This window comes from Solea solea, chromosome 2, assembly GCF_958295425.1.
Source record: "Solea solea chromosome 2, fSolSol10.1, whole genome shotgun sequence".
Lineage (NCBI taxonomy): Eukaryota > Metazoa > Chordata > Actinopteri > Pleuronectiformes > Soleidae > Solea > Solea solea.
The window spans coordinates 28,928,702-28,953,807 of NC_081135.1; the positions used below are offsets into that span (position 1 = coordinate 28,928,702).

Sequence of the window (25,106 nt, forward strand, 5' to 3'; positions counted from 1 at the left end):
TGTAACCTCTGTAACTCTGTAAAAGGCTGATGAACTGTCCAGCCTCCACTGTGACTCTCCATCGACTCTGAGGTGGATGGATGGATTGATTTCTAATTTGTTTATGTGTTTGCACTTGCACTATTTCTCTGTGTGTTGTTTAGATTGAGCCGCCCAATCACATGACCTCCATCTTCATTATTTTATCCTGAAGTCACCATTTGATTGTTACCCTCTCTGAATTTTTCTACAAATCATACGTTTCTGTCATTTTATACTGTAATATTGCCTGGTTTTGTCACTGTGAATGGTAAAAAAACTTTCCTGGGCTTGTTATGGATCTAAAACTGTAGCCTCTGAGGTATAAACGTACATCACATCATTCTTGTTCTACTTGCTCAGTGTAAGGTTGTGAAATAACACATGCAATCTGCAAATTGGTGCATGTGCTTCAGTATAAAAATACAGATAAAGAAAATGTGCTGAAAGTTTTACATAATGAATATTTTATCGCAATGTCTCACACATACTCACACATGGTTGCATAGTGAGGATGGTCATTGATATAGTGCATTCCCAAGCCCCACCTTAACTTTAACCATCACAACTAAATGCCTAACCCTAACCTTACCCTAATCCTAACCTAAAGCAAATTCTAACCCTCACCAGCTATTTTAAGTGGTGACAGAATGTGAGGTCCAACATGTCCTCTCCCTATAGCAGAGGTGGAAAGTTTTTTTAGAAGTATTGTTCTTCACAAGTATTGTTGTTTAAAGTCATATCCGTTACTGAGTAAAAAAAATGTTGGCCTGAATTAAAAAATACATAAACAAATAAAAATCACGTACTAGAAACTTTGGCAGTGAACGATGATGACAGGTGAACGACGATGACAGGTGAACGACGAGGACAGGTGAACGATGAGGACAGGTGACAGCGAGGACATGTGAATGACGAGGACAGGGGAATGACCAGGACAGGTGATTAATGAGGACAGGTGAATGACGAGGACAGGTGAATTGGCGTTAATTAAGGTCCCTGAGTAAGTGACATTTGTGACCTTTGACCCATTTTGACTGACACATGTCTTTACATATTTTATTTTTTACTTTAATTAGTAAAGGTTTGCCTTTAATTAAAACCAATTTATGTGAGATTTGTGTGAAGAACCCCAACCTTGTTAAAAAAGTAACTAAGTATCTTTTACTCTTTTTTTTTTTTACTTTAACTTGAGTACATTTTTAGAATAGTACTTTTACTTGCACTCAAGTCAAATGTTATCAAAATAGTGGTACTTCTACTTGAGTAGAATATTTCAGTACTCTTTCCACCTCCGCTATAATGGTGTATAGATATTTTGGTCCTCACAAAGATACACATACAAGAACACACACAAACAAATACACAGAGACTCCGATTCCAAGCACATATCCAAGAAAAACAATATTACCACTCCTTTTTTTCCCATTGGCCTCTCAGTTTCATTCAAAGTGTTTGTTTTTCAGGTGCCAGTGGTACTTTAAGGCCAAGATTACCTCAGAGGAGAAAAGGAGGACCGATTATCAGAATGGACTTGGTAAGTCATTAGTCTCCTCTCTCCTGTTTTAACTCAGTGTTTGCCTGGTGCCTGTAGATATCAGACAAATCAAAATCTTTTTCCCTTTTTTTTTTTCTCTCCACGTTTAGATGTTTTCAATTTCAGTATGGGGAAAAAAACACAGCGTTGTCTGATAACATTAATGATGGCTCTTTTGGTTCAATTATTTAGGACAGTGTGACAGAGAGCCAGTAGGCAGCCTGAAGATGAAGAAATGAAATTTCACTATTACCTCCATCAAAGAAGGATGTGTTTTTGGTCATGTTTATTGATCTATCCGTCTGCCTTTGAGCAGCATAACTCACAAAGTAAAGGACTGATTTCGATCAAATGTTCTCGGGATGTAGGTAATAACTCAGTGAAGAGATGATTACATTTTGTTGGTGATCTGGATGCAGATGAGGATTCAGGACGTTTTGTATTGACACTGTGAGAAACTGGCCTTGGCAGAGGTTTGTTTTCTCTAGTTTGCACCTGTGCTTTTCCCACTGTGACGTGACATTTCTTTCAGTGTCAAATCAGATAAAGTGTCTAAATGGTGGCACTGAACTGAGTACAATGAGGACAGAAATATGAAGACTGGAATACAAATTACAAAAGGAGAAAGTACAAAGAAATGATGAGTTTGAGGGCAAACAGTGAGGAAGATTTTTTAAGAGGAAAACTGCTTTGAGACTGCAGTCAGAGAGGCTAAGGTTAGATCACATAATAAATTAGATTTTAAAGTAGCTAACAAGCTGCCGCACGGCTCACTGCAATCCACACCTTTGGGCACAGGAGCACTGAGTGTTGTGTTCAACACTCTTTTTTGGGGAAAAGGTATTGGTCCCAAAAGAAAAAGAAACTTTTTTACCACCCCGTTCCATTGACTTGCTCAAGGACACTTCAGCACTGGTGGATGTCCTGCCTTGATAAGGAGCTAGAATCAAATAATCAGGCGCTCTGATACTGAAACGAAGGACAGAAAAACATGTGCCTGCTCTCTCTTTCAGCAGACAGGGTGACCCGTCTGATTTCTCGTGATCAATTTCAGTGGAGTCTCTACGTCTCTTAAGACATTTTGTCAACAGTGTGATCGAATCACTCTTGTGTTTGTTATTCCATGTCCTGTGACATCACTGTTAGTGATGAATGCAAAAATAGAAGGGAAAAAAAGTCTTTTGGCAGAATGCTAAATCTAAGTTGAATGGACCGTGCAGTGTAGGCATTCTTGGTGTTTGCATGATTAATTATTTAAGGATAAAGTAGTGATTGATCTTGTGGGAACTGACTTTTCTGCACACTCACAACACAGAGGCATCAGTGTGTGTGTGTGTGTGTGTGTGAGAGCTGTGTCCTGTGCCGTTGACTTACTTTGGTAACTGGTTCATTGTTTGATTCCCGGTTCCTACCTTATATTTTTAGCCAGTGAAGAAGGCAGCAGAGTGTGAATGTTGAAAGGTTGAGTGTGAATCAAGACTAACAGAAGCTACCGTATAGCCTCACGATTGTTTTTATTTCTAAACAAAAATGCATTTTATCTTAAATAATATGTTATAAGGGTGTGAATTATACGGGGGCGTCAAACGTACGGCCCACCAGAGGCCCCAACCTGGCCCTCAGGATGAATTTGTGAAAATTACAGTATTTCACATTCTAATCGTAATGTGAAATACTGTAATTTTCGGTCTCAGAATCATACAAGTCCACTGTGATCTGTAAGTTATAATGCACATTTGTAAATGCTAAATTGAGCATAAAATTCTTGACATTGCACTTGTTTTTCTCACGAAATGTGGTTATTATGCTATTATTTTACTAGTCTGGTCCACTTGATATCAAATTTCGCTGTATGTGAGCCCTGAACTAACATGAGTTTGACACCCCCCCTGCCTTACATGCCGAGAGGCATATAAAACACCGCAGTCACACTCTCTGTCTCTGTCCTATATCCACAGTCCCCATCCCAGGAATAAAGACCTATGTAGACCCTGACACATACGAGGACCCCACACAGGCTGTCCACGAGTTCACCAAGGAGATCGACCCATGCAGGATCCGCATCGAGAGGGTGATCGGAGCTGGTAAACACACACACACACATTTGTTTCCCACTCATTCATGCTGATCAATAATAACTTTAAATGTGCCAAAAGAGATTATCTGATTTCATTACAGACATATGTTTGCTGTGAACTCCCTCTGCCCCATTATACACACTAAAGAGGGTGCCCTTTTTTTTCCCATTTCCCAGTGTCTCACTGTCATTGTCTCTGCTCTGACTGCAGGAATATTAAAGCTATAATGGCTTAAAGAACAAAAGAAGGTGTAAGAATAGATTCTGGGCTTTTTTTAGAAGGGGGGGGGAGAGAGAATTTTATTATGCTATGTGGAATCAGGCACGTAATGCTGGGGTTTTGATGAGAATTGCAACACTGCCCCCAGGTGGCACATGATGATGATGGTGTTGAGTTGCCTGTGTGTGTTTCTGTACTGTAGGTGAGTTTGGCGAGGTGTGCAGTGGTCGCCTCAGAACACCTGGAAAGAAGGAGATCTCCGTGGCGATAAAGACACTTAAAGGAGGCTATGTGGAGCGACAGAGGCGGGACTTCCTGCGTGAGGCGTCAATCATGGGCCAGTTTGACCACCCCAACATCATCCGGTTGGAGGGCGTCGTCACCAAAAGTAAGAGGAGATTTGATTTTGTATATATGTGCCACATGGTCATTTGTGGAGCCTGTAAAGTCCGTCATTTGATCCTACTTTCCACTTGATTTATAACCTCGGTAAACATTTTCCTGAGGAGGAGGATGTCAGTTTTGTATTATGTTCCTTTTTGCAGGAAAATAGACTAGAATAGACTCATATGTCCAGCACATATGAGTGGACACAGCTGGTGTCGTCCAGTAGGGTGATTTTTGACCGGTTGCCACAGAATTAACTTGATTTAACTGTGCTTTGTCTGCATTTCTGTCAGATGAATGAATTTTGAACATGAAATAAAAAGTTTAACAAAGATATAAAGATAAACAAGTGCGGGTGAAAAAAACAAAAAGGAGTAGGTTGAAATAAACTCATATGTCGCTGTTGCTACCGATACCTGCAGTGACTCTGCGCTAAACATTTGAGTGTTGTGTTATATACACATTTTTATTATTTTTCTTATTATTTTTCTATTAAAATACTAGTATTTTAGTATATATAGTATATAATCCTACTATTAAAAGGAAAATTAATGCTTTGTGTTGTTTGAATGGACACATATCTACTATATATACCTATATACTTATATATAATATATTAATATATTGTAGTCCATAAAAAAACGATATATTTCTTTTTGTTACTGTGAAACAAAAGAATTTGTCAGCGTATAGTTAACACAGTGTTTTTGCGCGTGTGTGTGTATATGAAGTTGTTAATGAGCTCTGTTTTACGGGGCTCACCTGGTGCAACATATGGTTGATTTTACAGGGGGCATATAAACCAAGACATCACTGTGAATATAAATGTGTCTCGTGGAGACTTTCAAACTGTCCCCCTCCTGCATTTAGGGGACACCGCTCAGCTCTGACCCCACTGATGAGGATTCAACGGATAAGAGTTTTTTTAAAAGGCTGATAATACCATTATTATGATTATCAAATCTCCAGATTGTTGATGTTTTGCCACTAATAGATTGATAATCTTCCATCTCTATAGCAACTAAAGACGACTAAAAGACTCTCTGGCTGAACCAATTCAAGCAATTATCAGTATTATGTTTATTATCTTGGTTTTTAGCGCGACATGGTCGCACTCTACTCAACTGCTGTCCTAATTGTGTCATCTTTTTGTAATTAACATACTAAAACACCAACATTTGAATATGGAACAGTGTCGCTTTTTTAAACATTTCACATCACAAACAAGGAAAACGTTGTAAAACGGTTGAAAGTGGGTCGTCCAATATGAGAAAACTGGGATTACCAGGTTTGAACTCATCTGTGTTTATAAGACAGGAAGTCTATCCCATAGTGTGTACACACACACACATGAATACACTATATAGTCTGAATCACACAAGCAGCAGCCACCTCAGCTTGTCAGTGGGACATACCATATAGGTATGCATAAATTCACAGTATACCTGTCAGTTTGTCTTTCTCTCACTGCCTCCGTCTTCCATTCCTCCCCATCTGTTGTTGTTTCTTCAGAGACTAATTATGGGAAGTATTGTGCTGTGACTGACTGCCATACCTGCACCAAAAAAAAACAGGTGACACATTAGACTGTGGTAAACAGGTGTGTTTGTTATTGTTCAGGCGCTGCACTGCATATTGTTTTTTCGGGCCTTGCTAATTAGCACAGGAAAGCCAAGCTTGATCAAATAATTCCCCGTCTATTCCTGCTGGGCTTGTGTGTAGAGACGGCATCTGTACATTTAAGGATAGAACGGTAAGAAGTTTGATGGTTTAAAAATAGCATTGACGTGTTTGGTCTTAACCCTGAGAACACAGAGCGTTTAGGCTGCTTTTTTCCCCATTACTATGTTAGTTAGTGAAGTATTACTATGTTTTTTTTCAGCACAACCTAGGCAAAAAGATTTTCTATAAGAGTTTATTCTATATAAACACACCTGAGCAAAAAGTACTGTTTGGTTGTGTCAAAAGAATTGAGATCCATAGGAAGGAGATCGGAAGTCAGCTCAGTGTCCAAACAAGGGTTTTAATCTTGTACAAGAGGAGCATTCACAAAGCAACACACAGGATCAGTTACAACGTGAAGACTCCCTGTCTTGTAGGAATCGCAAGGTATTTATCTGTCTCAATGGGTCAGCTATCGCCCTGCCATAAAGTGCAGACCCCCGCCTCTGCAGGGTTTGTTATCTCGCTGGCCCTTTTGTCTCTATTCCCAAGTCACATCAAACAGTTCCTAAAACAATCCAAATGGTCACTTGTCACAAGTCGCATCAAACAGTTACATTAGCAATACAAAGTGTCAATGGTCTCAGGTCACATAGGTTGCATTGAACATTTGTCTTCATGTATTGCATGAGGTACGTAATTCCCATAACATATCCCTCCTGTTTATGCTTAAGCATAATTATAACAAATGTTGTAGAGTGTGAGAGCGAAAACCCTATCGAGCAGTTCAAAACATTCCAATTAACCATTTTCTTTCTAGATAGGGAAACTCTCTCACGGTCCCGCTGCCCCGGCAACCACACGCAGGTACTCCATTTGACAAGGCATAAAAGATACATTCAAAAACATCTTGATTATATTGTTATCCCAAAACGAATTCAATGGGGACCAATTCAGAACACTACAACTTCTAGATTTCCTGTAGTACCATCATAATCGGTAGAATAAACACATAAACAAAATTTTCTTAAACCATGTTGTTCTTATCTTCATCACACATTGTACCATATAGATCATCATTAGTCAAATCAGATGTAACATTTTCTGGTGCTGCATTCTTGTAGTCCTCTCGGTGGTCATCGGTGGTGGGGACTCTTTCATGCAGCATAGTTTTTTTTTGTTGTTGTTTTTTTTTTTTTTAAAGCGGTGTCCTGAGTCTCTGTAACAGTCCTCTCAAACAGGAATACAAAATCCACAAGTGATTAGAATATCAATCATCACAGCTACAGATAACGTATAGAACCTGCCCATTTTCCAAAGCCATCCAATCAGAGGTTCTTTGAAACCTGAATTTTTTTTTTTCTTACTCTACAGATAGGGTTGTTCTCTTTTGAAGTGTGTGATCCATTGTCTGTCTTTCAGCTATGTGTACTGCTGTAGGTGTCGACAGTAGTAGTTGATAGGGCCCTTCCCAGTGTGAAGCTGACCACTTCACCAACCCCCAATCTCCTGGATTAATTGGCCCTCCTGTGGAGCTGGATCTGGTTTTATTGACTAGTCTGCCTTGAGCATTGTGCTTAGAATACATTAGGCATACATTTTTAGTAAATATGTTTATCTATTGATACATTAGGCATACATTTTTAGTAAATATGTTTATCTATTGTAGATACCATCCCTCCTGTTGAGACATGGGTAATCCCATGACTCAATATTGTTTTAATTTAAACAAATTATTTTGTTCTCAGATCAGTAATCGACACAGGTCGACTAAGTGGCTTTGTGACTATGTGTCCTGTTACAGATCTCACCTTCATACCTTTACAGTGTTGAAGTGGTAATTTACTACCGCATTCATCTTCTCCAATTATTATTTTGCATGCTTCAGTATCGCATAGAAAACAAGTTTTATGATTATTAACCAACAGGGTGACTATGGCTTTTGGTTTATACTCAAAAATACTTCAGTGTTTTCTAGTGTACATACTTCTTCCTCCTCATCTTCTGTGTCCTGGTATGTATGTGTTTGTGTGTGAGTGCATGACCTGGTTTATTGACTAGTATCGCTGATGAATCATCAACTCGTCTGGGTCCCCCTCCTCCTCCTCCTCCTCTTCCTCTTTCCCACCAGCCTCTGTGTGTCCTGCCCTTTAGAGCGGGACACCTTTGAGCCCAATGTCCAAATTTGCCACAGTTGTAGCAGCTCTCATCTCCAAATCTCCGTCCTCCCCGTCCTGCTCCTCTGCCTCTCCCCCTCCAGCCTCCATGGTTAACATTGTTGCATCCTGTCCATCCTCAGCTCTCGGGTTGGGCATTTCTATCATTGGATACATTTCTTCTCCTTCTACATTTAAAATCACTGACTTCTTTGGAGGAGAGAGTATTGGCATGTTAGGAGGGTTATAAGAATTATACCACTTACCAGAGCGTGTTCTTGGATCTTCTATGTTTTTTTCTGTCTGTGTTGGAGCGGAGAGGGTAGGAGTAGAGAGAGGAGGGTGAAGGGCTGGAGCGGAGTCCTGTGCAGGAGGCGGCGGTAGTTGAGGGTTGACGTACGGGGGAGGGTTGAGATGGGAACCCAGAGGCACATAATCATCATCCTCCTGTTTATCTCAGTTGGAGTACAAAACAGGATAAAGTTTATTACTTTTTTTTTTATCATTTTCTTTTTCCTCTTTCTCCTGACTTTTCCTTTCTTCATCCTCTCTCTTTTCTACCAGTTTTTTTTTACATTCTTCTACCTGTAATTTTCATCTAAATCCATATTTATTTTCCCATCTTTTTATATACTTTACATTATCTAGTGCCTTTTGGCCCATTCGTTTTGCATCACCTTCATATTGAACCTCGTCAGGTTCAACACAACATTTATAACAACTATTACCATTTCCCATTTTGATATAAAAATTACCTTAAATTTTATTCATACTTTTATTTTAAGGTTCCTTTTTTTTTATTTTTTTTATATATATTATTATTATTATTATTATTATTATTTTATATATTTTAATCAAGCCTCCAATCTATTATTTTGGTTCTTGCTCATTTCTAGTTTTTCCTATGAAATTTACTTTTGTATCTGACACTCCCCTTCTCTCTGTCACTGTGTGTGAGTCTCCCCCCACCAACACAGCTGGTCTCATTCACCACAAGGAGTCAGCTCGTAGAACCAATTTAATCCTATTATATTATTAACTATAGCCTAAATTAAATAATTAAATGTCCTTCAACTCTATTTTATTCAATTTTATTTTATTATTATCATTATTACCATTATCATTATTATTTATTTATCTATTCTTGTTTTTAACAATGCATCCACTATCAGGAACAAATCCCAAATAAAATTTGGTATTTTGCTTTTCACTGAAAAAGGACCATCTCTCCATCAGCAGCCCTTGTGGCTTCACAGCCTGCAATGACCTCTTGTCAAAACAGCTTTTCCCCACAAACACTCTGCAGCCTGAGCCTATGTCACCAGGCACATAAAACAACACAAAGCCATGGCGCACACATTAAAACATCACAAAACACAAAACAACACAAGACAACATTTAACACACAATATATATGTCGACTTTAAAAGAGTTTGTATCCTAAGTTTGCCAATTCTATGCTAAATTTTCACTAAGTAGAAGAATACCATGACTTACAGCTTCTTTCGTTACTGGCACCGCATATTCAACTAACTGTTGTTACTTATTAGCGGAAATTTGATCTATATATTTTACCGGTTTGTCTAAGAGAGTTCTGCTCCCCCAAGTCCCTGACTTGCTTTGGGTCCCAGACCCCGACGCCTGTTGTTTTCTCAGCCCTGAGGGATTAGTTTAAACCTTGTCCTTCCAAAGACAGTAATCATTTTTAGGTCCCTGCCCTAAATCTAAGAGAGTCCTGCTCCCCCAAGTCCCTGACTTGCTTTTAAATCTAAGAGAGTTCTGCTCCCCCAAGTCCCTGACTTGCTTTTTATCTATTTTAAATGAGCTAGGATCGATCCGTTTCTGTACCGGTTTTTTCACTTCAGTAGAAGAATACCATGACTTACAGCTTCTTTCGTTACTGGCACCGCATATTCAAACTTACTGTTGCTACTTTTTATCTGCCGAATTGCTATGCTCAATTTTCACTTCAGCAGAAGAATACCATGACTTACAGTTTCTTTCGTTACTGGCACCGCATATTCAACTAACTGTTGTTACTTTTGAGCTGAATTTGTTTTTAAATTTAGAAATGGTTGTTTCTTACCCTTTTGATGATTTGAGTCCCTGACTCAATGTTTGTCTGGCTGATCCGTCTCAACCTCCTTGGTTGGCCCCGTCACTGTCCCACTCTTCACAGAACCTGGCCTCCCTGACCAAAACAGAGCTTTAAGAGCCCTGTGGTGGAGGACTTCTAGGAGGATTTCTTTTTTCATACCTCCGCCTTGCAAGGTCTTCAGGTCCGTTGATGTGAAGAGAGCGACAGGTATTGGGGCCCCACGTTGGGCGCCAAGTTGTCAAAAGAATTGAGATCCATAGGAAGGAGATCGGAAGTCAGCTCAGTGTCCAAACAAGGGTTTTAATCTTGTACAAGAGGAGCATTCACAAAGCAACACACAGGATCAGTTACAACGTGAAGACTCCCTGTCTTGTAGGAATCGCAAGGTATTTATCTGTCTCAATGGGTCAGCTATCGCCCTGCCATAAAGTGCAGACCCCCGCCTCTGCAGGGTTTGTTATCTCGCTGGCCCTTTTGTCTCTATTCCCAAGTCACATCAAACAGTTCCTAAAACAATCCAAATGGTCACTTGTCACAAGTCGCATCAAACAGTTACATTAGCAATACAAAGTGTCAATGGTCTCAGGTCACATAGGTTGCATTGAACATTTGTCTTCATGTATTGCATGAGGTACGTAATTCCCATAACAGGTTGTTTTTAAAATATGCAAAATAAAATTAATCATGACATATAAGAAGACGAAAAAATGCGTTTTGTAAAGCCTGAAGATGTGACCTATAAGCACACACTCCAGGATGAACCCTTAATATTCCCGTTTTACTCTGTTGATTTTAAGCTTGTGCTAATGTTGTGTGTAGGTATCCTCACAAGAAAGCTTCAGAAAATAGTGTTTCTTTATCGTGCGTACGCTGAAATGTTGTATTTGCAAGGCCGTCCTTACTGTCGCCCTCCTTTACAAATGACAGAAACTACTTGAAACAGAGAATTCCCATTTGTGCATTTTCCTCCGTGTTATTAGTAACCTTTGGTGCCTCGGGTGCTGATTATGAGGAAAAGTAAACACTTTATTAGGAAGCTGTGCTTAAAAAAGCAACACAAAGGTGAGATACTATACTGTATCTGCTTGATCTAAAGCTTTTAAACACAGTACGTTGTGTTTTAATGAGGCTGAACCAATAAGGTCTGAGCAGTTTTTTGTCGTTGGTTTCTTTCCTTCTTTCTTGTCGTCTGGACGCCCCCCACCCCCGCCCCACTCCATCTTGCACAGACATAAACACAGATACACATTAAAGGAATACTTCACAGGTTTGCATTTAGCTTTGTATTACTAGAATAGAGGTAGTATTTTTGATAAATTGTGCTTCCCAACCTCGGTTTCCCCTGAGTTGAGAAATATCTTCATTCTTTTCTTTGTTACGTGCCCACCAGACACTGTTTACATTCTGGGAATGAGTGGGTCTAAAAAAAGTGCGGAGATAGCGTTGCAGTTTCAAGCCTCGGACCAAATGTCACTGGTGGGCACGCAACAAAAAAAAGAATGAAGATATTTCTTGACCTTGAGGTTGGGAAGCACAATTTTTCAAAAATGCTACCCCTATTCCAGTAATACAAAGCCAAATGCAAATCGGTGAAGTATTCCTTTAAATACGTAACCCACTGTAAACACATGATTAACATCTCACCTGGCTTTTCTGTGTCTGCTGTAGCCATTTAAGCAGCCACTGTCATTGTGGTTGTCATTGTCTGTCTGTTAAAAAGATTTTCCCCAAACATCTACAAGGCTGTCAAACAATGATGACAGATGTCGTTTAGGTTTGTTGTGATGTGGCACGCGCTGCGTTTGCCTGTAACTGTAAACACTGCTGCAGAGTATAGAGCAAGGACAGCAATGTTGCTCGGTCTATACTTTTATGGAGTTGCACAAGCCCGTGAAATTGTAATGGAATGCTTTAACTCCATAAAGACCCATTGCAAGTGGTCTCGTAATGAGAAACAAGGACAGATTCTGCATCCATTCAGATGAACACTCTTTTGCATTACACGCATTTGTACTGATATTGCGGCGCTACACCTTTTATTGATTTGACCCGTTCCCATTTGAGTGGTAAAAAAAAAGTAGCTGGAATTTAAAGTGATACCACGGTCTTACTTCACTGCAGCAACTCTTTTATTTATCTTTGCAGCTGTTCACAACAGTTTACTGCTCACCAGCACATAAGCCCTGGAACACTGCGTCGCAGCTGTAAAACAGTCTTACATCTGCTTGTAATCAATGCTTTGTGTCAACGATGAATGCACAACAGGTCACACACTGAGCAGTTCAACATGGAAAGAGAAAGTAGTTGATGTTTCAATCCACTGCTGATAGTCAGTGTGTTTCCACAGCTCACTCTTATTTTATTTCACTGCTTCTTAATGTCTTACACTAGCAGCAATATTAAACACACTTTCTCCTGCTTTCTTTCCTCTTAAGACTTGCTGTTTTTATGTACAGTATATGTATAGATAGATAGATGGATGAATGGACGGACAGGCGGACTTTATTGATTCCAGACTGGGAAATTGTTACAGCAGCAATAGAAAGTAAGAACATATTGTGCTAAAAGATAGACAAGAGTAAAAGAATAGCAAAAAATTGCAAAATTACAACTATATAAACAAACATAGGCATTACGGAAGAGTGTAAGAAAAAATTGAATGAAAGAAAGAAAAATTAAACGGCAGGAATTCTGAGAAAAAAGTGTGACTTTCTTTATTCTCGGAATTCTGACTTTCTTTAATCTCGGAATTCTGAATTTTTTTCCCCTCAGAATTCTGACTTTCTTTAATCTCGGAATTCTGAATTTTTTCCCTCACAATTCTGACTTTCTTTAATCTCGGAATTCTGACTTTCTTTAATCTCGGAATTCTGAATTTTTTTCCCTCAGAATTCTGACTTTCTTTAATCTCGGAATTCTGAATTTTTTTCCCTCACAATTCTGACTTTCTTTAATCTCGGAAATTCTGAATTTTTTTCCCCCAGAATTCTGATTTTCTTTAATCTCGGAATTCTGATTTTCTTTAATCTCGGAATTCTGATTTTCTTTAATCTCAGAATTCTGACTTTCTTTAATCTCGGAATTCTGAATTTATTTCCCTCAGAATTCTGACTTTCTTTAATCTCGGAATTCTGACTTTTTTCATGGAATTCTGACTTTAATCTAGGAATTGATGCTGTTTTCTTTTTCTTTTTACATGTGGCCCTAATACTCTTTCCTACGGTATAAACTCGGAATATAAATGTATGAAATTATAAACTGAATGTGTATACAGTAATGCAAAAAATGTAAATGTATATGTACAGTATGTGTATATGTATATGTACAGTATGTATATATACGATGGTTAAAACCAAAGAACAATTCCCCACTCTTATAATGAACATATCACACTATCATCAGTGGCTTTAAAGTAGATCCCACCACGAGTTGTTATTATTAAGTCCTGGTTATTTATTTAAGTCCTTTAGTTATTTAAGTATTACGCGTACACACACACACACAGCATTGAGGTCAAATGACTAAATATTCCCATGAAACTCTGCCTCAGGTGGTGTCCTTGATCTAAAAAACAACCACACCGGCCTTTGATATTTACTTCAATAAATAATACGACAAGTAGATCATGTCCTGTTGTGTGGATCACATGATGTTTTTGAAAGCATCAGTCTCTCCACACGCACACAGAGAGAGCAATAACCCTTTAGTGTTACAGCCTTTGTTAACAGATTAACAGTGAATAGAGTTTGGTCTAAAATAGTGCACTGATCTCAGATCTCAAACAGACTTCATAAGCATTGGTTTAAGTCTTGTGCTCCCGTTCTCCAGAGATAAGGAGACACACAATTGTGATTTCTGTGTGTGTGTGTGTGTGTGTGTGTTTACAGGCAGACCTGTGATGATTGTGGTGGAGTACGTCGAAAACGGATCGCTGGACTCATTTCTGAGGGTGAGTCCGGAAATGATCAAAGCGCTCAAGTGTGTTTCTGGCTTCGCGGTGGTTTGTGTAAACCACTGATACGCAAAGACAAAAGCGTAGCACAGCGATGCCTTTGCCTTGCTCTGTGGAAACTGCACTGCATCATGTTGTTTAGCAGTTCATTTAACAGCCTCGCAGGCACATAGCAAGATCACTCTGTCACTTCGCAACTTTGAGCTTAGTTGCCAGGTGATGATGGAAAAAAACCTGTTTTAACAAACTCTTTTTCTCCCTGGTTGCATCCACAGTATCTGGGTTGTTTTGTTGTTGTTTTTTTGCAATGACCCATTCTCCGTCCACTCATTTTTTTTTTTTTACCTCTGTATCATCCTCTCCCGGGGTCAGCAACACGACGGCCACTTCACTGTCATCCAGCTGGTTGGAATGCTGCGTGGCATCGCCTCGGGTATGAAGTACTTGTCAGACATTGGCTACGTTCACCGAGACCTGGCAGCGCGGAACATCCTGGTCAACGGCAACCTGGTGTGCAAAGTGTCAGACTTCGGCTTGTCCCGAGTGCTGGAAGACGACCCGGAGGCTGCTTACACCACAACGGTACGCCTGATTATTCCACTATTTACCGCCGTTTTGCCCATTTGTGTCTTTATTTTAAATATTGTTTGTCTTTGAACAGGGGGGTAAGATTCCAATCCGATGGACGGCCCCCGAGGCCATCTCATACAGGAAGTTCTCCTCGGCCAGTGACGCATGGAGTTATGGCATTGTCATGTGGGAAGTGATGTCGTACGGGGAACGTCCATATTGGGAGATGTCCAATCAGGACGTGAGTATTGAACGATATCGAGTGTCATCAGATAATCTGTGTTAACTTCATGTAAATTTGCACGTACACATATTTCAGATTAAATAATGCTCTGCAGAATCCTACAATTTCGACTTCATTTTACAAACACAAAGTTTTGACGGGAGACGCAGCTGATAATAATCTAAGTTGAGTTTTAATGAGCCTTTTTTTTTTTTGTTTATTTTCCATCAAGTTCAGTCCGTTCACTCCGCCGTATTTTGTCCCACTTAGATCCTGCAGGAAACATTTCAATCAAGTTTTGTTTTGTTTAATTTTATGTTTATTCTAAAAATATCACAAGCTGCTTTCTCACCGGAGGATTCTCAAATACATCTTAATTAATTATATTCCACTTTCTCTTTTGCACATAAATGAAGGTAGATGTAATTTACTGCTGGGGTGGCATTATGAAGCAATGTCAGTGAGAGAATTGTTGATTTTTCTGTCTCTGTGACACTTTGTGACTCCATGTAGTGACACATACAGTATGTGGAGTGATTGTGTTTTAACTCCAGGTATGAAGGGATTGTAGTGTTAAATGCTTCAGGCTGGATTTCTTATCCACGTTTTTATTACATTATAACTGTTATAATTGTTGCCCTTTTTTGATCTGACCCCTGATGCCTTTCTAACATCAAAAATCAACCTCTTGAGTGAGAGGAGGTTAGAAACAGAGAATCACCAAAAGGACGAAAAAAGCTGAGCGAGAGCGAGCAGAAAAGAGCAGTAAAGGTCAGAGGTTCAGAGGACTTCGGTCCAGCAGGGGGGGGGGGGAGTTTAAAGCCGTGGATTGACTGTGGCTGAGCAACCCGCTGATCCGTGAGCTGTGGTCAGGGATTGGAAGGGCCATGGAGGAATCAGATTCATCCCTCTCTCTGCTGAGTGTGAAAGCTCCACTGTAATCCCTTCAACCCCTTACACAGACTCATCTCTACATGTACACACACACACACACACACACATACACATCCACTAAGGTCCCAGGGTCTGGGGAGGATTTGGGGATTGTTTAGATGTTCTTTCCAAGGCAAAGGGCTGGCCAAGCTGCAAAACCAGCCTTTAATCCCAGTCAGCCACTTACTCCTGCACCCCTCAAACATACACGTATCTTCCCATTACAGTTCCCGTAATGTGCGCTTTGAACCTTATTGATAACTGAGTTGGAACAGGAAGTTGTAGATGAAGTTGACTTCAACTTCTTTTTTAATTCACAGGACCGCAAAGAGGAAGCGCTGTGGGGAAAAACAAAAACATGCAAAAAGAATTCAGTGTGATTTTTTCCCTCCCGCTTTGATTAATTTTATTCATTAGAGCTATAATCATATATTCACGCATCTCACACTACACTCTCTGTGGATGTTTACGGCCTCATAGTGACATGAAAAAAGGAGATGACTTGGCTCAAAAAAATGACATCACCGCAGCTCAAACAATGTAATACAGACTGAATGGATTATACTGACAATTTCACCATATTTACTCATAGTAATTTGGGGCCACACTGTAAATTATTCTTCATGTGACCGACCCTGAGATTCTCAGATCTTATTTACGAAATGCAAATAAGAAACAATCTGTTATGATTGAATAAAATATGTTATATTGGTTGTTGCAGCAAGAAGACCCGGGTTCATGACCCGGTCAGAACAAGGGCCTTTCTGCATGGACTTTGCATGTTCTCCCCGTGTGTGTGCGTGGGTTTTCTCCGTGTTCTCCAGTTTCCTCCTCCAGTCTAAAGACATGCAGATTTGGGGATTATTGGACAGAGTGTGAGAGCGAATGGTTGTTTGTCTCTATGTGGCTCTGCGATGGACTGGCGACCATACCCCACATTTTGCCCCTATGTCAGCTGGGATTGGCACCAGCAGCCCTGTGACCCTCATGTGGAGGACAGAGTGGTAGAAGACGATTGAATGCCGACTTCACGTCACATCCAACTGTTTCTCCAGGTGATTCTGTCCATTGAGGAGGGCTACCGGCTGCCTGCGCCGATGGGCTGCCCCGTGGCGCTGCACCAGCTGATGCTGCACTGCTGGCAGAAGGAGAGAAATCATCGGCCCAAATTCACAGACGTCGTCTCCTTCTTGGACAAACTGATCCGTAACCCCAGCAGCCTGCTGCCACTGGTGGAGGACATTCAGAGGTATTAGATTGCAAAAGCTTACTTTTAATTCTGAGCAGGACAATAAGAGTTAAAATAGGATATTTGTCCTGATAAAATCCTATATTCATCCACTTTTTGAGTTACAGTGGCCTGTGCATAATGAAAAAAAACATAAAATAAGAAAGAAAACCATAGCAATAAATAAATATTAGGACTATAAAGATAAATATAGGATGGCTTTAAGTAGTTGAGAAAGCTGCTGTACACATATACTTTCACTACCACCATTAAAGCAGGTTCAAATTATGTCTGAGAGCCTGAAGTGTGTTACACTCTTTTCTTAACTCTTTTAAATACACACGCAACATGACTTTAACAGTTCGTTTTATTATTATTATTATTATTATTATTATTATTGTTGTTGTTTGTATCAGTCTACCAGAGTCTCCGGGGGAGGAAATGGACTTTCCGATGTTTATCTCTGTCAGCGACTGGCTGGACTCCATCAAGATGAGTCAGTACAACAGCAATTTCATGGCGGCGGGCTACAGCACGCTGGATTCTGTGGCCCGGATGAGTATTGAGTGAGTAAACATAATCATTTTTAAAATAGAGCTATCTTTGATGTGCTGTTGAAATTGATTATGGGTTTTGGGAACCAGAAACTATGCAAGGTTGAAAGTCCGGACATCTTTTTCCACCATTTTTCTGTATATTAGCTAATAGTGGCTCTTCGAGAGAGCAAATCATCCTCCCCGACACCTGTAGCCTACATGCTTACGTGTTCCAGGGCGAGATAATGACATCACATCACATCCATATAGCAGCGTTATGTACTACAGTAAATTATAACTTTATCAGCAAAGAACACACAAAGACAGTCAGAGAGTATATAATACCAATTGAAATAAAAGATTTTGTTACCTCCCAAATGGATTTTGGATTATTTTTTTTAAATAATACTTTTTTTTATAAAATACTTTGTTATAGTACAAAATTCACGTATCTGTACCTCACTTTATTTATATTTCTAGCAACTTTTACTCCACTACATTTCTAAATACATTGTGTACTTTTACTCTTACTAAATCATTTATTTATATAGAGCTTTTCTAGTCTTGATGAGCTGCTTTACACTGTAGTTTATACCATTCACACGCTTCAACATGGCGTTTAGTGTCTTGCTCAAGGACACATACTGTATAAGACTAGCAGGGCCAGGCATTGAACCCACAACCTTCCAGTTGAAAGACAATTCTCCCTACCACTGAGCTGCCTCACTTATTCAATACGTTTATCAGAAAACTACTTCTGATACATAAATACAGTAAATGTCATATACTTTAAGACTTTTATTAAGTAATAAGTGAATTTTCTGGTAAGATACTTTGACTCAAGTATCCCTTTAAGGTACTTTATACAAGACTGCTCTTACATGCATCAAAAAAGGACAGAAAAAGAAGAGAAGTATCAGAAAAGTGGGATAATATTGTTGGTCCTCACTCACAAAGCCATGTTCAAAGTGCCTCAGGTCTGACAGTGTAATGCACACGTGAGCCAGGCGTCAGACAGATGACCTATGTTCTCCCATGTATAGTGAAAGTGTTGTGTGTGTGCGTCTGTGTGTCACCTCTCGCCCTAGAGATGTGAGGAGTATTGGCGTGGAGCTGATCGGCCACCAGCGGCGGATCACCAGCAGCTTACAGACACTCCGCCTGCAGCTACTGCACGAACAGGAGAAGGGTTTCCATGTATGAGGACGCCCTGTCAGACAACCTGGGACACGAGTGAAGTTTAGACCACAGGACAGACGGTCTACAGCCTGTGCCAGAGACTCACTGGACAGACTGGCACAGCAGACTGACCCGCGGTCTCCCTCACATCCAGTAGTTTCTTTTTTTTTTTTTACTATACACCCGTTTCCCAGAACGCCTGGTTCTAGTGTGTCAGTCTGTTACAGACTTCACAGACTGGCCCAGACCCTCACTTAGAGGAATGTAATGCCTTGTTGCAGCAGCAGTATTTGTGTGTGGGGCGACAGATATCTAGAGACGTAGATTAACGAACATAATCTACACAATATTTTCTTTTCTTTTCCTTTCCTTTTTGTTCCTCTTTCTTTTCTTGCTCCGAGTAATGTGCTCATGTAGCTGCTATCAGGTGTGCAATCGAAACATTTTTGTCTTTTGGAAAAAAAAAAACAAAAAAAACAACGTATCCTAAATATTTCTATTTATTAATTCATCATGAAGGTAATATTTATGATTTGCATTGCTTTGGTTTCAGCCCCCCGCCGCCCCGCTGCTGCCCCCCCCCCCCCCCCCCCAGAGAATCTTTTACGCTAATACTTGAAGGAAGGAGCAAGTTGTGGGGATTTCTTGAATGTTTAAAAAGTGTATAGACAATTTAATCGATAATTATTATCATAACCTAATATCTATATATGTGCAGTCCTGTATGTGAAAGCCCTAGTAAATCTGGATCCTATTTATAATGTTTTTTATTTATTGGAAGATTTCTATCCAAGTCAGCAATACAGTGTTATGCAGTCACCTCAGTATCTCAGAGAGAGAGAGAGAGAGAGAGAGAGAAAGATGGAGACTTGTGCAATGACATAAACATGAGGCTCACACACACACACACACACACAACCATTTTACTGTCACGTGCTCAGCTTGCAGAACCAGCTTTGTTGCCTTCAGATGAAAACAGGTCTTCTACAGAGCTATTATTGTTATTTTGACTCTCTTTTTTGTGAATGTTCTACATTTTTGCCTGAAAGTCTCCACTGTCCCAACATAATATTATTACTCACAGGTGTTAGATACTGAATAGACGGGAGGTGTCGTTTGGAAACTGAACGTGGGGTTTATACAGATTTACACATTCATCCTTTCTTTGTGTCTGCATACGCCAACTAAGTTTGTACGTCTGTCGCGTTAGGATGTCGGGTGTATACTGTAGCTGCTTCCAGGTGGATACAGGCGTCTACTACAGTCTATGCTTGCATTGTGGTCGTGAAAAGCTGGCGTTTGGGAAGTCGGTGTACATAAGCGTAGAGTAGAGTTGAAACCTGTTGGCTCTGCAGTAGATGATGTCACATATTCAGATATTTGCCGTTGGGAATTCTTCTTTGGAACAGGAAGCGAGAACATGAGAGGACATGAGCATTAACAGCAACGTCACAACCCCTTCATGTGTCGTCCTCCAACACACACACACACACACACACAAACTGACGTGTACACACATTGAATGCCTTACAATTCACAAGACAGAGAACACTTTAGAGTTTAGAGCGCCCACGTTTGAGTGCAGTCAAAGGACCTAGCCATTATTTTGAGTTGTTATCCATATCGGAGAGTGCAGTCGCCGCCGTACAGCTATGGGTTTTTTTTTTTACGATGAACGGTGGCTCGGTGATTAACGTCAAAAAGGCAAACGGGATCTGTGCATTTGGGGGTCACGGCGCGGCTACGCGTCCTGGCCTTCAGGAGGAAGAGGAGGAGGAGGAAAGGTGCACGTACACATCCAGACACACGGACATATTTGTACACACCACGGTCACGGTCACCACCCCTCTACAGAATATTGAGAATATCAGATACTGTTTGTTTAGCATGTTCTACTGCTGAGCAATGTTAGAACGTTCTTTTGTACAAAGTACAAGTATACTTATAATTCTTGTATTTTATTTTTCTATTATTTCCAAAGAGATGTTGTAGATCTTGCACACTGTAAGAGGCAGTTACAGCGATTGTTTATTTGCAAATAAAGATGAACAGTTCTGGTGGTTGACTGCTCATTTAATTTGGTTTTGATTTTATTTTTTTTTTATTTATTTTTTTTACCTCTGAAATAATTAAGCAAAGACAACCAAACCAGTGTTTTTTCACAGTAAATGAAATATTATACAGTATATTTGCAGCTTTTCATTTGTAGTTTGACATTATGTCATACTTCTATATACAAAAAGTTAAATTAAAGGTGCAGAATGTAATTCTATATAGCCAAAAGATGTTTTGATTGTTCATGTAAAAACACAGTAGTCCAAAATGATAGCCTCAATAGATCTGACAATTCATACCGTCAGGTGATTGTAAAAGAGGTAAGTATAATTATCTGACAAATGAATATAAATGCATCTAAATTCCACACACTGAAGCTTTAAAATGTGCACAATAGCATGCTTATAGTAAATACTGTATATAGTGATATTATTGAGTTTATCTCACTTTTTAATCTGGCAACTAACATTACATATTAATTATCACTTGACTGAAGATGGAGCTATTGGACCATTGACACCAAAGTCCAAACTCTTAACAGTATCATATCAAGCAAATGCAAAAACCAATCATTTCGATTTTTACTTTAACTTTCAAGGTTATGGGCCCTTCTCACCGCAGACATGTTGACACGTTTTGGCAGGAAAAGAAATAGCTTTGCTCAGTTTATGTCGTTGAGGACAATGTGACAGTGAAGCAGCATGTATTTAGCTGAAACTAACTAAATGGAACTCAGCCGTAATGAATGAAATGTTTCCGACTGTAACCTGTCAAACCGGGCGAAAAGGCCAATTACGTTGGCGTTTCTTACTTCGCCATATGTGTGTTTGCAATGTGCGCATGTCATTTTTTTTCCATTTGTCGTCATTTACTGAAATACTCGTCTGTCACAGATGGATTGTAATTGCAACTGCAGCTCACGCAGACTGACAGATTGACAGAGGCAGAAGGCAGTGGAGCTGCTGCTGCTGCTGCTGCTGCTGCTGCTGCTGCTGCCGTGTCTTCATGTCTTCCCTCAGAAAGGGAATGTACTTAAAGCAATAAATCAAATGCATGAGGATGGGGACAACCCGGGACGTACCATTCTCCGTGATCAGGTGACCACGTGGATCACAAAGCCTAATTCATCCTAATAGGATTATCTGCCCCCAGCTGAGATGCACAGGCGTCCTCTCAGTTTCTGACTCTATGTTTACCGTCATTGTTTGCTTTCATGAGGTTTTACAAATGTAGTTGACTTAATTACCAGTAATCATAGCACCTATGGGGTGATGTGTTGATATTTTTTTTAATGGTGAAGAGGTCATTTGAGTCTTAATGGGGCTGCTGGATAAACTGTCGGGCTGGCTCGGCCTGAAGAAAAAAGAGGTCAATGTTTTGTGTTTGGGACTGGACAACAGCGGCAAAACCACCATCATCAACCAGCTGAAACCAGCTAATGTAAGCACACTGGGATACTGGGAGTCATTGTCAGTGCATGTTAATGTTTTAAGGGGAAAATAATAGTAGAACTAAGAGGCTTTTGTGTGTAGCCCAGCCATGTGAGTACCCATAAATCTGCTCTAATACAATGACCATTTGAGATCTCAGTAAGGGAAATAAATCTCCTTTATTTCACTGCGATCGTTCACAGCGTTCAAATCATTTTGGCCCATTGTCAGAAGAGTGGAAACATGTTAGTCAGGTAAAGCCTGTGTTACACTCTCCTTATATTATTTCCTTGTTGACGTATTTTGCCATCACTTCTCTGTTTCTGTGTGTTTTGTGGGTTTGTGGTTGCACGCGTGCGCATGCAGGCGCAGGCACAAGACATAGTCCCGACAATTGGCTTCAACATTGAAAAGTTCAAGTGCTCAAGGTAGAATTCAAAAGTAAAGTAAAAAAAAGAAACAATGGTGAATGTAGGCACGCGTGTGCTGATGTCTCTCTGTTGTCCTCTGCACGCAGCATGTCCTTCACCGTGTTTGATATGTCTGGACAGAGCAGATACAGAAACCTCTGGGAGCATTACTACAAGTATGAACCCCACAGTGTGCCCACTGCTCATCAAATATTTAAGCATGCGAGTGTTTATCTGTTCTGTCAATCATCTTGTTTGCTCTTGTCCTCCTCAGAGAAGGTCATGCCATCATATTTGTCATTGACAGCGGCGACAAACTGAGAATGGTTGTGGCCAAAGAGGAACTCGATACTCTTCTCAACCACCAAGGTACAACAGACCTGTACTCTGTCTCATCCTCTTATATATGAATATACATCATTTCTAGTGTATTCAAGCTGGTATGTTTACAATAGATACAGATTACCATTATATACAGTATGTTGGATTATTATAAAAGGAATTAATTGAGGTCAATATTATATCTACAAGCTCGGGAACTGAAGCAATCTTTGTCCAAAATCAATGCACATCACACGTCAGCCTGACAAGTATCTACAGTGTATAACGTGTACAACAGAACGTTCCTTTTTAAGTTAACGGCGACATTAAGCTGCTAACAATAAAATAAATACAACCAGGCCTGGAAGAAGAGACATTGTTTTTAAGCTTTGCCTTGTCAGTGATCACTGAAGTAGTTATGTAAAAGAAATAAGATGAAATGCTGGGTTAAGATGAATATACACTATTTATTAAACTGGATTGCAGATAAATGCTGCGTTTAGCTATGTATGTTCTGGGGAGAAAATGATTTCCCAAAAATCACAATATGTTGTAATTTCCTTTTTTTTACCCCCCTCCCATGTGAGATGTGTCGAGGAGGTTGCTCTTCAGCTCATTAGTGCAGCATCAGTCAAAGACAATGAACTAATCACTGGTGTCCTGGAGTATCAAGTGCTGGTTTTAGTCCTTTGTTGTGGCTAAGTGTACAGCAGTGCTATAAATCAAGTAACTTCATTTCATGACCCAAGATGTGTGTGTGTGTGTGTGTGAAATACCCTCACAAATTAGCAGCCTTCTTGATGCCGAACTGTGTTCTTATCTCGTCGACAACCAGATATACGCAGCCGAAAGATGCCAGTTTTGCTCTTTGCCAACAAGATGGATCTGCGGGACGCCATGTCTTCTGTCAAGGTCTCACAGATGTTGTGTTTGGAGAACATAAAAGACAAACCTTGGCACATCTGGTAAACTATCTGTCAAATGTGAAACTTCTCCAGTGTTAAGGTCTTCATTTCATTTCTCATGCATACTGTACAATCCCCAGTCACATGGCCACATTACTGAGTGATGTTCACCTTTGTAAGATCTAAGTCCAAACCCATGAAGGAAGTAGACTTGTATTTAAATGACTAAACTCAGTTCAACTCTGCTACCTCCCATCCACAACTTTCTGTGCTTTCAGATTAACAGATTAACAGGAACTACACATCATTTACACTCTGATTACTTCCCGTCATGGGTCTGTTTAGTAGAACACACTCAGACACGAGAACATGTGTAATTTACTGCTTTTGTCCTCTCTATTTTTTCCTTAAATGCTTATAATTTAAACACCACTTGGAGCAGTGTGTCAGACTGTTTTGTAAACAGGTATTTTCCACCCTGTTTACCCATTAGACAGATGGAAGGCAGATTAAGAGCTAGACAGCTTTGAACATCCAGGATCCAAGAAAAGGCATGAGAAAGTGAGTTTGTGCCAGAGGGAGATTAAACTCCTTGACATCTTGTTTTTTTCCAGTGCGAGCAATGCCATCAAAGGAGAGGGCCTGCAGGAAGGGCTGGACTGGCTACACGGTAACCCGGTTTATAAAAATGTCATACCACACGAGTAACAAAGACTCTCTGCCACCCTCATTAAAACATGTCTTTTTTTTCCTCCCCCCTTACTTGTAGAACAAATTGCACAGTAAGTATTATCGTGTCAACATGTCATGGTCATAGATTGTATCTCTTTTGGGCTTTTGTGTGGTATATACTGTGCTGTGGCTCATTTAGTTACATTAGGAGCTTTGTTTTCCCCAAATTTAATGAAAGGTTTATGTTTGTGAAAATAACTACAAACAGTTGTTTTCTGGGTTTTTTTCCTCTGTCCTCCAACCAGATCACATCAAAACAATGAACACATGAATGACTGAAGTGCTTGTGACCGTGGACACATTATGGATGTGGTGAACTCATCACACGTGATGTTGCAGGCCTTACAAAGTCTAGTACTTGTGTGCATGCTGCAAATGTAATGCCGTGTGTCTTTGAATAAATAAAACTGTGCAATAAGTATAATTTGTATATGACTAACAGTTTGAAGCTGCCATCATTAAAACAAACTGCACTTC

At 39.9% G+C, this 25,106-nt stretch overlaps 2 protein-coding genes and 1 long non-coding RNA gene across 5 annotated transcripts in view; 2 read left to right on the top strand and 1 right to left on the bottom strand.

Annotated features, from left to right (window-relative positions):
* LOC131455550 (ephrin type-A receptor 6-like) overlaps nt 1-19,355 on the top strand; it is a 307,078-nt gene extending 287,723 nt beyond the window's left edge. The window contains exons 10-18 of one of the 2 annotated variants that reach the window (XM_058623250.1): nt 1,485-1,555; nt 3,514-3,639; nt 4,055-4,240; nt 14,043-14,104; nt 14,480-14,689; nt 14,769-14,918; nt 16,889-17,082; nt 17,478-17,627; nt 18,688-19,355. In XM_058623250.1, the coding sequence (XP_058479233.1) occupies nt 1,485-1,555; nt 3,514-3,639; nt 4,055-4,240; nt 14,043-14,104; nt 14,480-14,689; nt 14,769-14,918; nt 16,889-17,082; nt 17,478-17,627; nt 18,688-18,841 (1,303 nt within the window). In that variant the 3' untranslated portion in view covers nt 18,842-19,355. Of the gene's footprint in view, nt 1-1,484; nt 1,556-3,513; nt 3,640-4,054; nt 4,241-14,042; nt 14,105-14,479; nt 14,690-14,768; nt 14,919-16,888; nt 17,083-17,477; nt 17,628-18,685 lie in introns of both variants that reach the window. The other variant, XM_058623249.1, reaches the window with a different exon arrangement.
* On the bottom strand, nt 6,243-10,799 carry LOC131455555 (uncharacterized). Its single transcript, XR_009239811.1, has 2 exons — nt 10,144-10,799; nt 6,243-8,512 (listed from the first exon to the last, which is right to left on the bottom strand). It is a non-coding gene; the product is annotated as an uncharacterized LOC131455555 (long non-coding RNA).
* A 2,526-nt stretch (nt 19,356-21,881) lies between the features above and the next one.
* LOC131455554 (ADP-ribosylation factor-like protein 6) lies at nt 21,882-25,080 on the top strand. 2 transcript variants are annotated; one of them, XM_058623262.1, is made up of 9 exons: nt 21,883-22,271; nt 22,465-22,515; nt 22,628-22,689; nt 22,779-22,847; nt 22,946-23,040; nt 23,828-23,957; nt 24,512-24,567; nt 24,667-24,679; nt 24,875-25,078. In XM_058623262.1, exons 1-9 carry the CDS (start codon nt 22,149-22,151, stop codon nt 24,906-24,908), a joined length of 633 nt encoding a protein of 210 aa, XP_058479245.1. In that variant the 5' UTR covers nt 21,883-22,148; the 3' UTR covers nt 24,909-25,078. The 2 variants fall into 2 exon arrangements, with proteins under 2 accessions (XP_058479246.1, XP_058479245.1); XM_058623263.1 differs by lacking the exon at nt 22,465-22,515 and having other exon boundaries at nt 21,882-22,271; nt 24,875-25,080.
* Nucleotides 25,081-25,106: the final 26 nt, after the last annotated feature.